The sequence below is a fragment of the Mesoplodon bidens genome (genome assembly GCF_964165515.1).
Source record: "Mesoplodon bidens genome assembly, chromosome: 19".
In the NCBI taxonomy this organism is placed as follows: domain Eukaryota; kingdom Metazoa; phylum Chordata; class Mammalia; order Artiodactyla; family Ziphiidae; genus Mesoplodon; species Mesoplodon bidens.
Window position 1 is genome coordinate 5769268 of NC_138179.1, and position 23811 is coordinate 5793078.

Sequence of the window (23811 nt, forward strand, 5' to 3'; positions counted from 1 at the left end):
GGTAAAAGTTTAAAATCAATATAGAACACTTTTTGAAAAATCAGTTTTTTATATGAAAAAACATATAATGTTTGAAAAAAGATCATTGTTTCATCTGCATTAGTTCTTTAAAATCATGACAAAGATATACCTATGTTTCTATTAAATACAGCAATTAATCCAAGTTAAATTATTTATATAGCATCTCAACCCTAATCTTAGATAAAACTAAAACCTCAAATTTGAATATTCCAACTTAAATTCCCTTCTTTTATCAAACTGAAAGTCTGAATGAATTTAACAATTATTAACTTAAAATTTTAGTCTCATTAATATTACTCCCCAAGGGAAAGTTCTACTCTTTGCTTAAGCAACTCAAAGAAATTTCCTTCTCTAAAACAAAAGTCAGATCAGTAAATACTGTTAAGAGTCAATTCAAGGATGTCACTCATGCACAAATTTCCTCAGAAAGCCTACACAGGTGTATTATAACACACACAGTGAGAAAGATATTTAAGTATAATGAAATTATGAAATTATTTCTGCAGCGTCCCAAGCGTTATTAAAATCTACTAGATAATACAATGATTTACATTTTTATTTCATATTTTGACAGTAAGACTACCTCACTGTTAAACTCTCAATTTCGTAATTGAATGACGTTTCAATAATTAATAAGATAATATTCAAGACTCTTCTCTAGGCTTGCCGAAGTGTTAAGAGAATTAACAGGTAATAAGGGAATTCCCTGGCGGTCCAGTGGTTAGGACTCTGTGCTTTCACTGCCGAGGGCGTGGGTTCAATCCCTGGTTAGGGAATTAATATCCCACAAGCTGCATGACATGGCCAGAAAAAAAAAGAAGAGATGATAAGATGTCTGTTTTTATCTAAATAGAACATTCTTATTAAGGTATTCAGATAATATCTAACAAATACACAAAGTCTAATCTCTTTCAACCTTAGTATCCTGAATGATAATATTTCATTACCACTGATAATGTTATTACTGCTTATAAGACAATGTAAACTTTAAGTTCCCGAAGTATATATGTCAACAATAAAAGTACCCAAGTACAACACTCCCTTAAGCCAAAAGCTTAGTCCACAGTAAGGCCCTAACTCTCAATTCTACAAAGGCTGAGAGAGGCAAGGAAGCAGTAGAAGAAACGTCTGAAGCCAGCAGAGGTGGTTCATAAGGTTGAAGGAAAGAAGCTGTCTCCATAAGATAGAAGTGCTGATACAGAAGCTGCAGCAAGTTATCCAGAAGTAAATGCCTGAATCTGAAGCGTCCAAGGGCAGGCTGACTCTCTTGTCAGGAGCTAATGTAAGCTGGTGACTTAAAAGTTGAGGCTAATGCTCATTTACCATTCTGAAAACCCTAGAGTCCTTAAGAATTATGTTAAATTTACTCTGCCTGTGCTCTATAAAGAGAACAACAAAGCCTGATGACAGCCCATCTCTTTACATATGGTTAACTGAATATTTTAAACCCACTTGAGATTTACCGCTCTGGAAAGAAAGATTTTTTGCAAAATATTACTGCTCACTGACAATGCACCTAGTCACCCAAGCGCTCTGATGGAGATGTACAAGGTTAACGTTGTTTTCATGCCTGCTAACACACATCCGTTCTGCAGTCCACAGATCAAGGAGTAATTCTGACTTTCAAGTCTTAGTATTTAAGAAATATATTTCTTAAGGCAATAGCTGCCGTAGATAGTGATTGCTCTGATGGATCTGGGCAAAGTAAATTGAAAACCTTCTGGAAAGGATTCACCATTCTAGATGCCATTAAGATCATTCATGATTTGTGGGAAGAGGTCAAAATATCAACATTAAGAAGACTTTGAAAGAACTTGATTCCAAACCTCACAAATGACTTTGAGTAGTTCAAGAATTCAGTGGAGGAAGTAACTGCAGATACTGTAAAAATAGCAAGAGAATGAGAATCAGAAGTAGAGCCTGAAGATGTGACTGAATTGCTACAATCTCATGATAAAACTTTAACAGATGAGGAGTTGCTTTTTATGGATAAGCAAAAAAAAAAAAAAAAAAACAACAACAGGGTTTCTTGAGATGGAATCTACTTCCAGGTGAAGATGCTGTGAAGATTGTTGAAATGACAACAAAGGATTTAGCATATTACATCAACTTAGTTGATAAAGCAGAGTCAGGGTTTGAGAGGATTGAATCCAAATCTGAAAGAAGTTCTACTGTGGGTAAAATACGATCAAACAGCATTGCATGCTACAGAGAAATCATTCATGAAAGGACGAGTCAATCAATGCAGCAAACTTTACTGTTGTCTTGTTTAAAGAAATTGCTACACCCACCCCAGACTTCAGCAATGACCACTCTGATCAGTCAGCAGCCATCAAACATTGAGGCAAGACCCTCCACCAGCAAAAACATTATGACTCAGTGGTGGTTAGCATTTTAGAGCAATGAAGTATTTTTAAATTAAGGAATGTACATTGCTTTTTTTTTCAGACATAGACCTAGTGCACACTTAACAGACTGTAGTATAGTTCAAACATAACTTTTATATGCACCAAGAAAGCAAAATGTTCATGTAACTTGCTTTATTGTGGTGGTCTGGAACCAAACCTCCAATATCTTGAAGTATGCCTATATACAGGAAATAAATTAATCAAGAGACAAGAAGAAACCAAGATTAATGGTAGCAACGGGGTTATGAACAAAATCTTTTAATCACTAAACTTTTTATAATTCTGCCCAAGATCAACCACCTTCCCAGTCACAAGGGCTGATTTCAGGGAACAAAACAGAGCTTGGTGGTTAAGAACAAAGAATACAGAGAAAGAAAAATCTATGTTAAAAAGACTGCACCTTGGGCTTCCCTGGTGGCGCAGTGGTTGAGAGTCTGCCTGCCGATGCAGGGGACACGGGTTCGTGCCCCGGTCTGGGAAGATCCCACATGCCGCGGAGCAACTGGGCCCGTGAGCCAAAATTACTGAGCCTGCGCGTCTGGAGCCTGTGCTCCGCAACAAGAGAGGCCGCGATAGTGAGAGGCACGTGCACCGCGATGAAGAGTGGCCCCCGCTCTCCACAACTAGAGAAAGCCCTCGCACAGAAACGAAGACCCAACACAGCCAAAAATAAATAAATAAATAAAGCAAACTGTCAACAAGTAAAAATAAACACTATTAAAAAAAAAATAGTAAAATTATAAAAAAAAAAAAAAAAAAAAAAAAAAGACTGCACCTTAACAATGCTGAACTTGAGTGAATAACTTAGCTATGGTATTTCCATCTGTGAAATGGGCGTGATAAATAGCATTTAACAGCTCACGAGGTGGTAGCAAAGCAACATGAGTTACACAAGGCACAGTGCATAGCACAAAGCATATATTCAGCAGAGGTTAGCTGTTATAATAACCATACAGGTAAGTCCACTGTTTCAGATCACACAGGAGATTTGGAACAGAGCTATGACTACAACATACTTACACCTCAGAGGCCAGAATCCTTTCCATAGTACCAGCATTATTCATAGTTTGACTCACCAGTCATGGCAAGAATATTCTGCACTAAGGTTAGTCTATGTCAGAAGTTGTGTCACTGGGGGTCAGTTCCCATGATCCTTTCAGTGATCCAAAAAGTCAAAACTATCTTCATGATAACGCTAAGATGTTATTTGCCTTTTTCGCAGTGTTTGACATTTGCACTAACGGTGCAAAAGCCAACGGTAGTTAAAATGTACCAGTAGTCATTATATTATGCACTGCTACACACTTTCAGATGGGAAAAAAATTTTTCAATGTATCTCAAGAATGTCTTTGGGCTGCCCTGGTGGCACATGGTTGAGAATCCGCCTGCCAGGGCTTCCCTGGTGGCGCAGTGGTTGAGAGTCCGTCTGCCGATGCAGGGGACACGGGTTCGTGCCCCAGTCCGGGAGGATACCACATGCCACGGAGCGGCTGGGCCCCATGAGCCATGGCCACTGAGCCTGCGCATCCGGAGCCTGTGCTCCGCAACGGGAGAGGCCACAACAGTGAGAGGCCCGCGTACTGCAAAAAAAAAAAAAAAAAAAGAATCCGCCTGCCAATGCAGGGGACATGGGTTCAAGCCCTGGTCCGGGAAGATCCCACATGCCGCGGAGCAACTAAGCCCATGTACCACAACTACTGAGACTGCGCTCTAGAGCCCGTGAGCCACAACTACTGAGCCCACGTGCCACAACTACTGACGCTCGCATGCCTAGAGCCCGTGTTCCGCAACAGGAGAAGCCACCACAACGAGAAACCTGCGCACCTCAACAAACAGCAGCCCTGCTCGCCGCAACTAGAGAAAGCCCATGCACGGCAATGAAGACCCAACATAGCCAAAAATAAATAAATAAAATAAATAAATTTTTTTAAAAAAAGAATGCCTTTGAAGAAGTAGTCAACATGATAAATGTTATTAAACCTCAATGCTTGGTGTCACAAATGGGAAATATACATAAAGTACTTATGCTGCATTGTGATATGCAGTGGTTGCCTTGGAAAAATCACTTTGTTCAGCTGAGTTCCAAGATCATCAGTCACTTTTTTTTGTGAAACCTCAAATTCAGAGAACTGACAAACAATGGTTATTTGGTTGTGGATACCCAGCAGACATTTTCTGTGCCAAAACAACTAAGGAAAAGAATTGTCAGTGTTTGTTGCCAATGATAAAACACACTTTCAAGTGAAAAAACAGAATCCTGGAAAATCTCTATGTACCACATGAGCTTAAAAGCTTTCCAATACTTCAAGACTTTCGTTGTGCAAATGGTGATATCCATGAATGTGACTGATACTGCATAATGAAATGTGTCAACACTACTTAGTAAGTCGTTATTTTCCAAATGATTAATCCATGTTGTTACAAAATCATGCATGAGTAAAAGATCCATGCAAAGTATAAGACAGACCAATGACATTTTAGTTGTTTTTTTTTGTTTTGTTTTTTTTTTTTCTTTTTGCGGTACGCGGGCCTCTCACTGTTGTGGCCTCTCCCGTTGCGGAGCACAGGCTCCGGACACGCAGGCCCAGCGGCCATGGCTCACGGGCCCAGCCGCTCCGCGGCATATGGGATCCTCCTAGACCGGGGCACGAACCCGTATCCCCTGCATCGGCAGGTGGACTCTCAACCACTGCGCCACCAGGGAGGCCCTAGTTGTTGTTTTTTTGAGTAAAACAGCTTTAATGAAGTGTAACTGAAATGTATAATTTGGTAAGTTCCACACATATTTATAAATACCCATAAAACCATCACCATTATGACAATCAAGATACTAAACATATCCATCATTCCCAAAGTTTCCTCTGCTTTTTGTAATTCTTCCCTCTTACCTTCTCACTCCACCTTCCACCCAACCTTAGCCCAGCCTGTCCCATCTCTAAGCAACCGCACACCTGCATTCTGTCACTATAGATTAGTTGGCATTTTTCTAGAGGTTTATATAAGTGGAATCATATATATGTGCTCTTTTTTATCCAGCTGCTTTCACTAAGAATAATTAATTTAAAAGTCATTCCAAGGGACTTCCCTGGTGGTGGGTAAGACTGCATGCTTCCAACGCAGGGGGCCTTGGTTTGATCCCTGGTCGGGGAACTAGATCCCACAGGCATTCCGCAACTAAGAGTCTGCATGCTACAACTAAAAGATCCTGTAACTAAGACCTGGAGCAGCCAAAATAAATAATATTAAAAAAATAAGAAATAAAAAAATAAGTCATTCTCATTGTTGCACGTATCAACCGTTCATTACTTTTTATTGCTGAGTGTTATTCCACTGTATAGACATACCAAAATTTGCTTATCTAGTCATCTGTTGGTGGCAATTACGGTTGATTTTATTTGGCTATGCCAAATAAAGTTACCATGAACATTTCTGGAAGTCTCTGAATGGACATCTAGTTCCTTTTCTCTGGGGTGAATATCTAGGAGTGGTTTAGCTGAGTCGCACAGTAAGTGTATGTTTAACTTTTTAACAAATCACCAAATGGTTTACAAAAGTGGTTGTATCATTTTACATTCCCACCAGAAACATATAAGACTTCAAATTTCTCTATATTCTTGCCAACATGTGGTATGATCTTTGTAATTATAGCCACTCTAATAGGACACAGTGGTATTGTAGATAAATTTCTTTTTTTATAATTTACTATTTTTTAAAATTTCTTTCTTTATTTATTTTTGTCTGTGTTGTGTCTTCGTTGCTGTGTGCAGGCCTTCCCCAGTTGTGGAGAGCAGGGGCTACTCTTTGTTGCGGTGCACGAGCTTCTCATTGCAGTGGCTTCTCTTTGTTGCAGAGCACGGGCTCTAGGAGCGTGGGCTTCAGTAGCTGTGGCTCGTGGGCTCTAGAGTGCAGGCTCAGTAGTTATGGAGCACGGGCTTGGATGCTCCGTGGCATGTGGGATCCTCCTGGACCAGGGATCGAACCCGTGACCTGTGCGTTGGCAGGCGGATTCTTAACTACTGCGCCACCAGGGAAGTCCTGTAGATAAATTTGCTTCCCTAATGACTTATACTATTAAACATCTTACACAGGATTATTTTGCCATCCATAAATCTTCTTTAGTGGGGTGTCTGACAAACTATTTGCCTTTATGGAAAAGAGACCTTGTTTATTTTTTTATTGTTGTATTTCAAATTCCTTATATATTCTTGATACAAATCCACGTAATCTGAAGAACTTTACAATTCTCATGATGCCTAATTTACAAATGTGTTTCTTTATGGATTGTGTTTTTGCATTGTAACTAAACTATCATTGCCCAACCCAAAGGAAAATTTTCTCCTACGTTGTGTCCAGTAAGTTTTATTGTTTTAGGATCTAAATCTAGGTCTATGATCAATTTTCAGTAAGTTTAAGTACATAGTGTGAGGTATGGATCCAAGTTCAATTTTTTTGCATATGTATAGCCAAATGTTCAAGCACAATTTGTTGAAAAGACTACACTTTCCCCATAGCACTGTCTTTGAATCTTTGTCAAAAAATAGTTTCCTAATGAATGTGTGTTTATTTCTAGAATCGTAGTACAGGTATCCCCCATTTTCGAACATTCTCTTTATGCCACTTAACTTTTACAAAAGAACCTACACTAGTACCTTTTTTTGCTAACCAAAAGAAATCTGAAGAGAAATTTTGTTTTTACAAAAAAAGCTGAGAAGTAAAAACAGCATTCAGTGCTTATTTTGTAGAAAGCCATTATAGAGGCATGCTCCAAGCAGCAAGAGCGGCACCACCAAGCTCCTTCCCTGGGAATCATACCCAGCATCTCAGTATCAAGCCGCCATAGCTTTGAACTGTGTCTGTGAGTATCTATGCTTTGTCCTGATATATTTTGTGCATCCATTAGCAAGATGTGTCCTAAGGTAATTGTTCCTTCACTTTATGCCATTTCAGCCTACAAAAGCTTTCATAGGACTGCTCTACTTCTGGATAGTGGAAGAAATCTGTAGATTCCATTCTTCGTCTGTCTATTCTTATGCTAATACTATGTTGTATTATGCTGATACTGTGGCCTTATTATAAATCTTAGTCATATAGTATTAGCCCTCAAATTTTGTTGTCCTTTGGATTTCAATGATTTTCTCTACAGCATTTGTTTATTTCACTGCACTCTTTGATCTTTATTTCCTTTCTTTTGTTTACTTTCCATTTAACTTCTTCTTCTTTCTAGTTTATTAAAGTAGACATTGACATCACTGATTTAAGGCCTTTCTGTTTTTCACTTATGTAGGCATTTAGTGCTATAAATTTCCCCCTATCTACTGCTTTAGCAGCATTCTACAAATTCTGGTATGTTGTGTTTTCATTTTAATTCAGTTTAAAACACTTAAAAAAGAAACTCTTACAATCTCCTCTTTGATCCAGGGGTTATTTAGAAGTGTGTTATTTAACTTTAGAATACGTCGGATTTTCAAAATATCTGTTACTAACATCTAAATTAATTCCATTATGGTAAAAAAACAATCTGAATGATTTGAATACTTATGAATTTACTGACACATGTTCTATGTTCCAGAATATGGTCTTTCTTGATAAATATTCTGTGCACATGTAAGAATAGTTTGTGTTCTGCTGTTGGATCACATGGTCTATAAATGTCAGTCAGGTCAGGTTGGTTGATAGTGCTGTTCAAATATACTATAATCTTGATGCTTTCTGCCTACCTGTTATATCAATTGAGAGAATAATTTTTGTCTATTTCTCCTTATACTTCTAACAGTTTTTGTTTCATGTATTTTGAAGATCTGTTATCACGGTATAAACAGAAATGTTTATAGTCGTTATATGTCCTCTTCATTAACTGATCCTTTTATCACTATGAAATAAACTTCTTCATCTCTGGTAATATGCTTTCCTTTGAAATCTACTTTGATATTAAAACAACAGTTCCAACTTGGTTTTGATTAGTACTAGTATGGTACATCTTTACATTTAAAGTATGTTTCTTGGGGTTAGCATATGCTTGAGTTTTGCTTTTTTAGGCCATCTGACAATCTCTGCCTTTTAATTGGGGTTTTTAGACCATTTATAGTACCACGTCTTGGTATCTGTCCCATCTGTTTTTTGTTACCTGCTCTCTTTTCCTGCCTTCCTTAAGATTAGGATTTATTTCCATTTTATCCCCTTTGTTGCTTTATAAACTAAATGTCTTTGTCATTTTAGCAGTGGCTTTATAGTTTATAGTTGTGGGAGGCTGAACAGTGTCCCCAAGATATCAATATCCTAATCCCTGGAACATGTGAATGGGAATACACAGTTGTGATTAAGCCAAGGATCCTGAGATGAGGGGACTATCTTGGAACGTCCATGTGGACCCAGAATGTAACCATGAGTGTCACTGTAAGAGAAAAGAAGAGGAAGATTTGACAGAGACAAAAAAAGATAAGGCCATAGGACCAAAGGCAGAGACAGGAGTGACATGGTCACAAGCCCAGAAATGCTGGCAGAGAGCAGAAGCTGAAGGAGGCAAGAAATGGATCTCCCTTAGCGTCTCTGGAGCTAGTACAACCCTGCAGAAACCTCGATTTTGGCCTAGCAATAGTTTTTGGATTTCTGGCCTCGGAAACTGTGACGGAAATTTTTCCTATTGTTTTAAGCTGCCACATTTGTGGTTATCTGTTACAGCAGGCAACAGAAAGGAATAGGATAGTAGGTATCTTTACCTTATCACAGTCTAGCTTTAATTGTTATTATAACACTTCACATATACTGTCAGAATCTTATGTTATACGTCCATGCTCTACCCTTTTGGCCTTTATACGGCTGTTGTTATCATGTATTTTGCTTCTACATACGTTAAAAATCCCAAAATACAATGTTATAATTTTTGACTAAACAGTCAATTATCATTTAAAATTACTTTGGTAACAGAAAAACAATTTTTATTTATCCAGGCCATTTCCATTTCGGATGCTCTTCATTTCTTTGTTTAGATTCAGAGGTCCAACTGGTATTATTTCCCTTCTATCTGTAGCATGCACTTTAACATTTCTCACAGTCCAGGTCTGAAAATGTCTTAGTTTCACTATATTTTCTAAAATATATTTTTGCTGATTATAGAATTCTAGGTTAATATTTCTTTCTTTCCATCCTTTAAAAATGCTGCTGTATTATCATTTCACTTGTATTGTTTCCAGTGAGAAACCCGATTTCACCCTTATCTTTGTGCCTCTAAATATAACAGCTTTTTTTTCACTGCCAGTTTAAGATTTTTTATCACTGGCTTTGAGCAATTTGATTATCATGGGCTTTGGTGTTTTCTTCATGTTTCATGTGCTTGTAGTTCACTGAACTTCCTCGATATGTGGATTTAAAGCTTTCACCAAGTTCAGAAAGTATTTACTTTTTTCTTCCCATCCCCTCCTTTGAGGACTCCAGATATCTGTACATTAAGCTACTTCAAGTTGTTTTTCAGTTTAGGAATTCATTTTTCTATGTTCATATTTTGAATAGTTTCTACTGCTAATGCCTTCAAGTTCATTAATCTTTTCTTCTGCAATGTTTAATCTGTTGTTCATGCCATCCAGTGTATTTTCCATTTCAAATATAGTCCATTCTCAAGAAGTTCAATTTGGGTCTTTTATATCTTCCATATCTCTACTATTTAACTTCTGAACAAATGGAGTGGTTATAAAAACTGTCTTAAATATTCTCTCGTAATTCTCACATGAGAATCCAGTTGTCTTTTTTTTTTTTTTTTTTTTTTTGGTGGTATGCGGGCCTCTCACTGCTGTGGCCTCTCCCGTTGCGGAGCACAGGCTCCGGACGCGCAGGCTCAGCGGCCATGGCTCACGGGCCCAGCCGCTCCGCGGCATGTGGGATCTTCCCCAACCGGGGCACGAACCCGTGTCCTCTGCATCGGCAGGCGGACTCTCAACCATTGCGCCACCAGGGAAGCCCCAGTTGTCTTTTTTTAAGCCATACAAAGATTTCCAAAAACGCAAACAGTACAAGTTTTCTCATCAAATATTATTTTGCTTTAGAGAAAGTTACTATTCATTGAAATGTTATTTATGTTAATATGCAATAGGTTTATTATTATAAGTGAATTAATTTTTAAAATGTTTCAATTTCTAATTCAGAAAATACCAATAGATATAACCCACATTAAAAAAAAAAAAAAAAAACAGTTCTTGCTCAATTTAAATTGACTGATTACTCGCCTCAGTATTGGTTATATCTTCCTGCTCCTTTGCATGCCAATTAATCTTAGAACAACAGACATTGTAAACTTAACTTTGTTGGGTGCTGGATATTTTTGTAATCTTATAAATTTTCTTGAGCTCTGCTCTGGGATGCAGTTAGATTACTTGGAAACAATTTGATCCTTTCAGGTCTTGCCTTTATTTGTTAGATGGGTCTGGAGCAGTGTCTAGTCTAGGACTAACTGTTCCCCACTAGTGAGGCAAAAATTTCCTGAGTACTTCACCCAGTGTCCCATGGATTACAAGTTTCTCCACTATAGTGGTAGGAACAGACACAGTTACTGGCACCAGGCACCACTCCCTCTAATCCTTTCAGATGGTTATTCTCCCAACCTCAGGGAGGTTTCTTCACGTGCATGCCCTACTCAGTACTCTGCTGATATTTGAAGAGCACTCTCTACAAATCTCTGGAGTTCTTTGTGCAGCTCTCTCCTCTGGTGTTCTGTCCACTGCACTCTAGGTGCGCTGGTCTTCCTAGACACTCAACTCAAGGAGTCAGCCAGACTCTTGCAGTCTGCCTCCATGTGTTACAGCCTGAAAACTTTCTCAAGGTTAAGCGAGGCAATCATAGATCTGATTTATTTATTTCTTGTCTCTAGGGATTGTTTTCATTTGTTGTCTCAGTGTCTAGGAAATGTTGTTTTTCTTTTCGGTTGTTGCAGAAGGAACGGTAACTTCCATTACTCCATCATAACTGGAAGCAGACATCTCATACCAAACCAACAGATTTTAGTGTAAGAGACTGAAATAAATTCACTGATATGGTTCCAGATTTCATATTGCAAATTACATTTAAGAAACAACCACTTGTTCAATTTTGGGGTAAAATCAAAGATAATTCACAATTATCTAAAACTGCTTTTTAAAGTGTTCCTCCCTAACAAAAAGATTAATGGTTGTCAGGGACTGGGTGGGGAGGGGAAAGGGAAGTGACTGCTAATGAGTACGGGGTTGCTTTGTGGGGTGATGAAATGTTCTGAAATTAGATATTGGTGATAGCTGTAGAACTCAGTGAATATACTAAAATCTACTGAATTGTATACTTATTTATAAGGGGAATTTTATGGTATGTGAATTGTATCTCATTTAAAAAAAAAAAACTTTTCCCAACTACATATGAAATCCAAAATCCCTCAGGCTGGATTTTATACATATACTTCAACCAAAACAACTTATTACAGTAAATTGAAAAGCCATATATTAAAAGATTTTTTTTAAAACACAAAACAATAAGTTTTCTCACCAAGTATTATTTTGCTTTAGAAAAACAGTTATTCAAGAAAATGTTATTTATGTTAATATGTAATAGGTTTATTATTACTTTAAACTGAATTAATAAAAATTTAAAATTTTTTCTTTCAATTTCTAATTCAGAAAATATCAATAGATAAAACCCACATAAAGAAACACTCTTTGGGATTCCCAATAAAATTTAATAAGAGTATAAAGAGTCCTGAGGCCATATAATTTGAGAACTGTCAGTCTATGCCATCATTCTATGCCAGGGATTCCATACTAGTATACATCTTAACAGACATAATGTAGTAATTAACAAAAGTAGTTAATAAAAAATGCTAAGAAGGTATGTAAACACACACTAAAGTTTGTTACTTAATTGCATGTCTTACTTGGAAGTTTCTGGCAAGCCAGCTGAGAGTTCCAGAAACACAGATAAGTAGTAACCACGAACAACTCCATTTCCATCCTTAAAAAAAAAAAAGAAAAAGATGTTATACAAACTCCAGATCAATTTAAATGTAAAAATTTAAGCCACAATGAAACAAACAAAATACAGATATCTGGATGCCAAAGTAGTTTTAAGCTTAAAAGCAATAAGAGATAATAAAAAGACCAAGAGGTCTGAATCTATAACATTTAAAACTTTTGCAATTAAAAAAAAAAATTAAAGCATACAAACTAAAGAAAATATCAACTACTAAGAAAAGAGTTAAGAGTTTTAATACATACAGAACTCCTAAAAATGAGCCTCCAAGAAAAATCAAAACCCCAAAGAAAAACACCAAAAAAAGAAAAGCCTCAATTTCACTAGGAATGAGACAAAAAAAAAAAGATATATAAGATCAAAAGAGAGTAAAATAGAAAATGGTAACACTTTATTGATGTTGAAAGTAATTAAATATAATTTCTATGTTTTATATTTTAGGATTCCACATAAGATTCTGTCTGGAGATTGAAAAGCTGTTTAAATTTCTCTTACAGAGATTTTTATGAGTACAATTATTCCCCTCTGTATTTCTCCAGTACTGTGTGAGAAGATTATATTTGTTATAACTATGTGTATAAAGATCTGTTTCCCCAACTAGACTGTGAGGGCTGAGGGCAGGAATATGTCTACAGAGGGGTACATGTACTTCTTAACCCCTTCATTTCTAGGCTACTTTGCTCCAAAACGTCCTGAGGCAGCTTTCAGGGTTTGACATGGTAATCACTCAATAAATACTACGAATAAATGAATCATCACTTAAGTGAAAAAAGCTGGACACAAAAGATTATATGTTGTATAATCCTACTATATGAAATTCTGGAAAAGCAAAACTATAGTAACAAAAACAGATCAGTGGTTGCAGGGGGCCAGGAAAGGAGAAAAAAGGATTAGCTGAAAAGCATAAATTACGTAACTTCTGAGGGTGATAAAAGTCATGATTGTGACAATGATTATACAACTATATATATTTGTGAAAACTTGCTAAAATTAGTGAATTTTACTGAACATAAATTATATAGCAAATTACACTGATTTTTAAAAATCAACCAATATCCTTGTTCAAATAGCTGGGGTTTTTTTCTTCTTTTAAATTATGCTCCTAAAACAATTTCCCTGGAATGAAATCAATTAATAAAAGATAATGAACATTTTTCATTCCTAATTTTAACAGATAATAAGATTAGAAATTTCTTTGACTTAATTTTTATCATAACCTCTTTTTTTTTAAACAAATTTATTTATTTTCAGCTACGTTGGGTCTGCGTTGCTGCGTGCGGGCTTTCTCTAGTTGCAGCGAGCGGGGGCTACTCTTCATTGCGGTGCGCGGGCTTCTCATTGCAGTGGCTTCTCGTTGCGGAGCCTGGGCTCTAGGCACACGGGCTAGTATTTGTGGCACACGGGCTTAGTTGCTCCGTGGCATGTGGGACCTTCCTGGACCAGGGCTCGAACCCGTGTCCCCTGAACTGGCAAGCAGATTCTAAACCACTGCACTATCAGGGAAGCCTTATCATAATCTTAAGGAACAAAATTTTTACTACTTTTATTGACATGCCATCTGTACCTCTAACAAAATACTAGCTTTAAGAATTTTATTTTATTTTATTTTATTTATTTATTTTTCGCTGCGTTGGGTCTTCGTTGCTGCATGTGGGCTTTCTCTAGTTGCAGCGAGCGGGGGCTACTCTTTGTTGCAGTGTGCAGGCTTCTCGTTGCGGTGGCTTCTCTTGCTGTGGAGCACGTGCTCTAGGCGCACGGGCTTTAGTAGCTGTGGCACGCGGGCTCAGTAGTTGTGATGCATGGGCTCTAGAGCACAGGCTCAGTAGTTATGGTGCACGGGCTTAGCTGTTCCACGGCATGTGGGATCTTCCCGGACAAGGGCTTGAACCCATGTCCCCTGCACTAGCAGGTGGATTCTTAACCACTGCACCACCAGAGAAGTCCCTAGCTTTAAGAATTTTCAATAGGCAGAGGATTCTGGAAAGACTGCCACAATGGCGCATAGTTTTTACAACTCTCTAAATCCAAACATAAAACAAAACAAAACAACTGAACAACAAAACCAAAAGTTCACAAACAACATTTACAACAAAATTAAATGACAGGTTGTCTCCACAACCCCCAAAACACAAGCAGGTAAAGACATACCAATTATAACCACAAAGACCTGCATGATATCAACAGTGTGGGAGAAAGGAAAGAGAAGCACTGGGACATCTAATGGACCAGAAAGAAGGAAAACCACAAAATGGACAAAAGTTAGTCACTGAAAAGCATCACAAGCCACATATGACAGCTGAAACTGAAGAGTTGCTCAATATAATACCAACTGAGTATAAGGGGGCCTAATATAAAAAAGTCTGAAAACTAAATGCAGTCTAGTCACTCTAAACTCTTAAAAATGAATATGTAGGACCTTTTAGGACAGGTCCAAAGACTGCAAAGGAAATGCTAGGAGGAAAATAAAAGATAAACAGCATAGAAATAATACAAACAAAGGAAGTAAGAGGTCCAGATGAGAAGGGGAGAAGAACAAGGAAATCTCTCAGGAAGCAAGGCACCAGATTTCTGATTGTTATCACACTGGCTGGCTATCCACATGCAAAAGAATGAAGTTGGACCCCTACATCATAAAAAAATTAACTCAAACTAGATCAAAGATCTAAATATAAGTCCTAAAACTATAAAACCTTAGAAGAAAACACAGGGGAAAAGCTCCATGACATTGGAATTGGTAAGGATTTCCTGGATATGAAATCAAAAGCAAAAATAGACAAACTGGACAACAACAAAATTAAGAACTTCTGTGCATCAAAGGACACAATCAACAGAGTAAAAAGAAACCTTACAGAATAGGAGAAAATACATGTAAATCAGGTATCTAATAAAGGGGTCAATATCCAGAATATATAAACTCCTACAACTCAACAAAAAACTTGATTAAAAAATGGGCAAAGGACTTGAATACACATTTCTCTAAACAGGATATACAAATGGCCATGAATAAGCACATAAAAAGATGCTCAACAACATTAATCATTAGGGAAGTGCAAATCAAAACCACAATGAATACCTCACACCCATCAGGATGGCTACTATCAAAGAAACAGAAAACAAAAAGTATTGACAAAGATATGGAAAAATTGGAACCCTTGTGCATTGTTGGGAATGTAAAACGGTGTAACCATTGTAGATAACAATATGGTTCCTCAAAAAACTAAAAACAGAATTACCGTATGATCCAGCAATAGTATTTCTGGGCATATATCTGAAAGAATCAAAAGCAGGATATTGAAGAGATATTTGCACACCCATGTTCACAGCAGCATTAGTCACTATAGCCAACAGGTAGAAACAACCCAAGTGTCCACTGACAGATGAATGAATAAACAAAATGTGGTATATACATACAATGGAATATTATTCAGCCTTAAAAAGGAAGGAAATTCTGACACATGCTACAAAGTGGAGGAACCTTAAAAACATTATGCTAAGTAAAAGAAGCCAGTAACAAGCTGTTACTGTGTTACAATTCCACATATATGAAGTATCTAGAGTAGTCAAATTCATAGAGAAAGTAGAATAATGGTTGCCAGGGGCTGAGGAGAGGGGGAAATGGGGAATTACTGTTTAACGGGCAGAGAGCTTCAGTTTTACAAGTTGAAGGAGTTCTGGAAGTTGGTTACAAAACAATGTAAATATACTTAACAATACTAAATGTACACTTAGAAATGATTAAAATGGTAAATTTTATGTTATGCCTCACTTACCAAAATTAAAAAAAGAGAAAATAAAGAGAATAACATCCCTACAGACAATGAAAGCACCCTAGAAAAACATACTCAAAGATCACAATTGTAACCTATTTCAAAAGAACCTAACAGACACTAAGAAAATAATATGACGGCCCACAGGAAGAAAAGAAAAAGTAAGAATATGATATGAAAGAATAACACAAATCAGTATTAAAAAAACTCAGAAATCAGGTAATAGGACTAAGGAAAGAGAAATAAAAGGAAAAGTTATTTAAGAAATAAAGACTTAACTAAAAGGAACACAAGAGCAAATAAGCACAACAGTTTATATCTTTCAAAAAATAAGTGAATAAAAGAAAATTTTAAAAATTAAAAAGAAATGAAGAAAAAGCTGAAAAGATCAGAGAGAAAGTGGTCAATATTGAAGACAGGCAAGGAAGATGCAAAATGAAGATAATACAAGTCCCAAGAGAGAAAACCAAAGATAGAAACAAAGTAAATATTTAAAACTATAATTCAGGAAACGTTTTCTTTAAAAAGTCTAAAACTACATATTGAAAGAGCCCAGCATGTAAGTGAGAATACTGACTGAGAACAACCAAAACATACAGTAGTAAATTATTGGACTTAAAAAGAATTAGATTATTTGGGCATCTAGACAACATTAGCAAATGCCTTTTAAGGATCAGTTTATCATCAGACTTTGCCAAAAGAAAATGGAATTGAATATTTGAGATACCCAGTGAAAGAAAACATGAGCCAAGGATTTTGCATCCAGCAATACTGGCTTTAGCTTATAAAGGATACAAACTATTTTCAACACACAAAAATTCAGGAAATACTGCTTCCATTAGCCCTTCCAGTAGAATTTACTAGAGAACAAGCTTTGAACACCCTAACTGTTGTCCAGACATGGCATAGTGAAATGTGGAGAGTATATTTCCAAATAAAATTTTAAACATTTCTCAGTAATCAAATCGATGATAGAATTAGAGTTCCCCTTCTGAGATTTTTGTATTTGTAAGGTGAAATAAGGCAAATAAATGATTGATTATGAGATTATAATTCTATCCTTTCTTATGGCTTCAAAGAGTAGGATTCCTAGAATAGAAGAAAGGAGATACAGGTGTAATGTAAAGAGATTATGTTTAAAAAACTCTATAATCCTTAATTTGAATTGTAAACATGAGCATTAACTCACGAGTTATTTTATCTCTAAAAAATACATACATACATGTGACACCCCGATAGTCCACAATTATATAGCAATTTTAAAGTGTTCATAAATATTTTTTCTCTATTAAGATCGCTGGAGTTTTTCCACTTCAATTTTAAGCACACTACTACCCAGTTTTTCTCAAAGTATGGTCTTTGGGCTAAAAACAAACAAATAAAACTTCTAAAATGTATAACATCAAGAATGAACTAGGACTTTGGGTGATCATGTGTCAATGTAAACTCATCAAGTGCAAACAATGTACCACTCCGGCACAGGGCGTGTTGACAGTGGCGGAGGCTGTGCACGTGAGGGGGCAGAGAGTGCGAACAGAGCTCTCTGTACTTTCCACTCAATTTTGCTGTTAACCTAAAACTGCTCTAAAAAAGAGTCTATTAGATAAATCTTTAAGTACATACATACATACATATTAATCCCTCCCCCTTCCCAAACCCCCACATACATCTGCCTATGTAATTCCCTAGTTCTGTTCATGAAGAAAGCCTAGAAACAGTGACTAACCTGGTAGAAATGAGCACCCTTAACGCCCAGTTTGGTCTTGAAATACAATTTTCCCACTAAAAGAAATCGGGGCTTTTTGGATAAAATGACCAATTTCAGGTACAGAGTAGGAAATGTACAAGATGAGACGAGAACATCTTGCCACGGAAGAGGACAAGAAAGCTAACTACTAGAGTCACTACTAGACTATTAGGGTCAGAGCAAAGTGACACAGAAGCCAACTTAAAAGAGACTAAATATGTATAAATTCATGAGTTCATAATGTTATTTTTTTAAAAACCTAGTTAATTACTTTCAGAGAATAAGGAAAATCACTAAATAACAGGAAAGAATCTTGCCTATTCTATATGAACTGTAATACTGGATAACCAAACAATAGGTAAAGGTAAGCATCTCTTTATAAAAGCATTACACGTACTAAGCAAAAAAGAAACAAAATGAGAATCACTATTCTGCAACTTCCAGTGAATTAACAGATGTAGGCAATGTGCATCAATATGACAAAAAGATATGCAACTAGATATGATGTGATAAAAGTACACACTACTGCTTGTATTCTTGCCATAGGAATTGACTATGCATCTCATCATACCACTGGGTCCAGCTGCCAATATGCAGCAAATCTACAGGTCAAAGAAACATAATGGAACGCACCATGAGTATGCAGTCAGCACACATGTGTTTTGTTTTGTTTTGTTTTGTTTTGTTTTTGCGGTACGCGGGCCTCTCATGGCCTCTCCCGTTGCGGAGCACAGGCTCTGGACGCGCAGGCTCAGCGGCCATGGCTCACGGGCCCAGCCGCTCCGCGGCACGTGGGATCTTCCCGGACCGGGGCACAAACCCATGTCCCCTGCATTGGCAGGCGGAATCTCAACCAGTGCGCCACCAGGGAAGCCCCCACACATGTGTTTTTGATGACCATTTGTAAATGTATTTTTTTTAATGATTTTTAAAATAAGAATTTTAAACATTTCTTCTAAATGTTAGTGAAATAAGATTCCGTAATATGCCAGTGTTTATGTTTATATTTAACTTATTTTTTTCACAGATTTAGCAACATACCCTATAAAGAAACATAAAATTGTCATTACTTTAATTCCTTTCTCCACTAAAAAAGTGAACCAGTGTACTACAGAACCCTAAAAGAAAGATCTTGGTTTCAAAATTTATTAGAAATAATGAAAAACTTACTGGGTAAACTTTTAACCTCCAACAAAGTCCTGAAACTTGAAGAGGTGGACTGTAAACAGGATCTGCTCTCTGGCGCAAAGTACTAAAGTAAAAGAAAACCAACTGAATCCCAAGATTAAAACTGTTGGGAAATAGCAAACAGGCAAAAACAAAACCCAACCACTTTATTTATGTTACTTATTTGAAGTCCTGGACCAGTAAATGAAGGTGACTGAAGAACTCAAGATTCCACTGTATAAATTTATATATACTAACATTCTGAAATAAAAGAAACTTTAATGATACAGAAATATTCAGTAGTATCTTTTAAGTTTCAGGTTAAAAAAAAACCCTCAAAATATTGTCATTTAAGGGAAAAGAAAAATATAACTAAGTGCCTTGAATCTAATTACCACTTCAACAAGCAGTCTTCCACCATTAAAGGAAAAAAAAAAAAGTTTCTTCCTCACATCCCCGCAGTATAATTATCCTTTTTAATATGGAAAAAAAAAAACGTGGGGTAATCCTCGGTTTATATTTTAGCCACAAAATTATCCCATAAGAAAAAACAAATTAAATGGGGAGTGGTATAAATTCTCAGTTTGGCCTTAGTTTGATGGTTATCACCTCTTGGGATTTTCTCTTCCCAAGGCAAGACCTTTTATAGTCTTCATTCCCCACTTCCATGCTGCCCTTTAAGACAAGTCCCTTAAGACCTTTGTGTTTTAATATCTTGGCTTCTAATCTTAGAGAAAAAGCTGTAAAAGCTAACAAACTTAGCATGCAAGTTACAAAGCTTACAAATTTCTTACAATAATACCCTCCCATCCACAATTTCTTACTTCCCACCACTCTTATTTCTGAGGATGAGTAGGAGGGCTCATTGATCTCTATCACCCCATTCACCTTACCTTACTAGCAAAGGCTAAGTAGACCCTCTTCTTTAAAAAAAAAAAAAAAAAAAAAAAGTTCCATTCCCCACCCTAGAGGAGCAATCCATCTAGAAGATATAAAACAATCCAGACAAAGGACCTCTATGTATCTAATACAAAACTTGTTTCTTCTAAGACTACACACTGAGTGACAAAGTTCATTAGGTCTGTATGCTACCCAGGAACAACACCTACCTGGCTCTTACTTACGTACACATACCAAAAAAACACTAAAGTTGTCAAAAACTCTTACCTGAAATTCTCTAAAACAAAAGTAGCTGAATCATAAGATGGTACCAATTCACTAAAAAGAAACAAAAGAGAAAAAAAAATTATTTGGCTTATACAAGTTTAACATTTCATTTAATTAAGAAACAAAGTCAGACTTCCCTGGTGGTGCAGTGGTTAAGAATCTGCCTCCCAATGCAGGAGACACGGGTTCGATCCCTGGTCGGGGAAGATCCCACATGCCAGGGAGCAACTAAGCCCATGCGACACAACTACTGAAGCCCACGTGCCCTAGAGCCTGCACAGCAACTACTGAGCCCACGTGCTGCAACTACTGAAGCCCGCGCTCCTAGAGCCCATGCTCCGCAACGAGAAGCCCACGTACCGCAACAGAGAGTAGCCCCCACTTGCCACAACTAGAGAAAGCCCTCACTCAGCAATGAAGACCCAAGGCAGCCCCCCAAAATAAATAAATCTTAATAAAAAAAAAAAGAAACAAAGTTAAGTCTCTCAGTAACATCTTGAAAATTTTATTAAACTAAAATAAGGCCTTAAGAAATATTTTTAAAACTTTATTAAACAACATTAAATCAAATGAATTCATAAAACCATCAAAAGCCGACATCAAAGGTTTGCAATTAAATTGGAGACTCAACAAATACTTTATAATATAGCTTTTAAAAAAAAAGGCAATATATGATTAAGTATTAAAATAACTATAAGAGATATTTAAAAAGTAATATGGAAATAGGAAAAGAAAGAAATTAGGTGCTTAGGCTGGACACCTGAAATAGAAAACATATAAACTATTTTAAAAAATCAAAAGAAAAAACAAAAGGATAAAATATTACAATAAATCCCCAAACTCCCTTCTTCGGAACAAATTATGAGGAACACTGACAGACCCTAAATACTTTGAGACTATTTACTAGCAAATAAATCTATACAATTTTATAGGATAAGAATACATAATCACATAGGGGTCAAGCAGGATAAGCACACTAACAGTTTCATGGCAATGCAAGATTACCTAGAGAACTTTAGTTCCATACAGTCTTCTCCAAAGAGAACTAAACTACATCCACAGAACTAAACTACATCTTCAAAGAGAACTAAACTACACCCACAGCACGCTAACAGTCTCTAGCACTGTCATTAGAACACCTCAAAAGTCAGAGATAGTAAAACATTTATGATAAAGACACTATAATACATAGTGTTGTAATACAGTGTAATATATTTAATATATAAAATTATAAATTTACCAAAAAGATAAACTGCAAGCCATTTCACCACATATTCAGATATATTTTCTAAAGTTCAATTCATGAAAATGTGTTATTACCAAAATAAGATATAAAATGCATCTAAAGCATTTTCACACTGTGACAGTACCTGAAGAAATTAGTGGTTTGCCAGTGAAAATATAGTATACATTATTAAAAATACATCAGTCTTATTTTATGGTTAAGTATATGTAGCTAAACAGCTCACATCTTTTTCACAAGTAGATGTGGTTTGCCTTGCAACTATTAACTGTAGAGCTATTATCCAAGTGTCAAGCACCCCTAACCATAGCCCTAGGCAGTAGTTACCTTTTCTCACATTCCTCATTCCTAGATCCTTTTGTCTGGTTAATCCTTACTATTCCTTCAGATAACAAATTAGAAGTCACATACCTTTGGAGGTCTGCTCTAACTTCTCCCCAGGATATGCTCTCTTAGCATTCAATATACACAAAACTCCAATTATCAGAACCAATGCAATTAATGCCTGGGAAGCCTTCCTGGAACCAAAAACCGAATCAGAGCTCCAAGGAATCTCTCCAGGATAGTCTTCAAATTTGGTCAAGTTATAATATGCTTTTGGCTATAATATTGTGCAACTTCCAACTGCACAAACGTTGTTCAGTTCTCCCAGTAAACATCTTTCAAAATGTCTACAGACATTACACAGGCAATCCCCAGTTGCCTGCTGATCTTCATACTGTTTCTTCCACCATGTCCTTAATACCCGGTGTGATATATTTCCTTTGTTGTTATAGTTGTTTTTGTTCTAAGACCAGACTATCATTGTCATATTTTTAATCAGCTCACCGAGACACAAAATAAACAGAAGATGAAGAGGACATGTTTAACTTGGAACAGTGAGATAGAAAGCTTACAAGTTAAAGCATACAGGTTGCTAAAGCTTACTAACCAAGAGGGTACAGTATGGCTTGTACCTGGCACATGCCTGGAACATAGCTGGCATTCAAATATTCACTGAATGAATGTTTACAAATATTTGCTGGAAAATTCTTGTAATTTGGTAGAAGTATTTACTCAAAATTTCTTTTGCATTCTTTACATATATACACAAAGCCACAACGACCGCTAAGCCATCTAATTCTATCAATTCTACCATCCTTAAGTATTTATTAACATCTCCACATTATGCTCACTTGTTCAGAGGTTATCTATAATCATACTGGTGTTACTACTCTGTGCCTGCAAATAAGGCACAGCTTTATGTTCTCAAACTTTTATTTCTATACCTCTTCTACCCTGGTCTTTATGATGACTGGATTCATCTCACGATGGTGTCAGTGAAGCTTCATGGAATACGGAGAGGCTAGCCTCAAAACATCTCTAGCCCAGTATTCTGAAAAATACTGATTTGCAAATCTTTAGACCGGAGACTTCACCATGACTTAATGAATGAACAGAAGAAAAATAGGATAAGTATCCATTGTTCCCTTGAGGAAACAGACTGGTCAGCTACATAAAAACTGGTTTTCCATCCCAACTTGACCACTGTCCCAGAAACTAAACTCTTTATGGACTGAGAACTGTACTTTTCTGCTATTTAAGTCTTCCCTCAGAGACTTAAATGCCCCAACAATACAGCCCTTCAAATTCTGGTTGAAATGATTTCTCTGCTGACTTCCAAATATAGCAGCTCTTATCACATCCCCATATTTCTGTTCATGTATACATATCCTATTCTCGTCTGCCTAATGAAATTCTAAGAACCTTTCAAGGTCTTCCACAATTCCTTTCTAGGCTTTCAAGTCATCTTGACCACAGCAGTCTACCCTGACTTCTCAGAATTTCTGATGTAACTAAGTAACCAATAGTCAATCTTAATATACAATTCTCTACCATTTCATGTGGAATATATATCCAGTAAGATGACTTCCTCTTCCATGTCTCCTATGCAGCACTTACAACAGTGCTGAGCACATAGATGACCTTTAATAAATAACATTATTTTGTTTAATGACCTTTTATTCGCCATTGTGGCTCTATCACAAATCATCAACTGATGGGATATAAAGTAATCAGTTCCATGATCTCAAAGCTTAGAAACAATCACCACTGCTTTGAACATCTAAACTTTGGTCTGTAACTTAATGTCCATAAATGCTAGCCTTTCTTTCTTCTTTTTTTTATGTATGTATGTATGTATGTATGTATGTATGTATTTATGGCTGCGTTGGGCCTTCGTTACTTCACGCGGGCTTTCTCTAGTTGCCGCAAGCGGAGGCTACTCTTCATTGCAGTGCACGGGCTTCTCATTGCAGTGGCTTCTCTTGT

At 36.7% G+C, this 23811-nt stretch overlaps 1 protein-coding gene across 7 annotated transcripts in view; it reads right to left on the bottom strand.

Moving 5' to 3' along the window:
* TRIM37 (tripartite motif containing 37) overlaps positions 1-23811 on the bottom strand; it is a 139133-nt gene that overhangs the window by 83186 nt on the left and 32136 nt on the right. For all 7 annotated transcript variants that reach the window (XM_081218680.1, XM_081218678.1, XM_081218677.1 and 4 more), the window contains exons 10-12: positions 20259-20309; positions 19095-19176; positions 12316-12392 (exon numbers count right to left, since the gene is read on the bottom strand). In XM_081218680.1, the coding sequence (XP_081074806.1) occupies positions 12316-12392; positions 19095-19176; positions 20259-20309 (210 nt within the window). The remainder of the gene's footprint in view (positions 1-12315; positions 12393-19094; positions 19177-20258; positions 20310-23811) is intronic.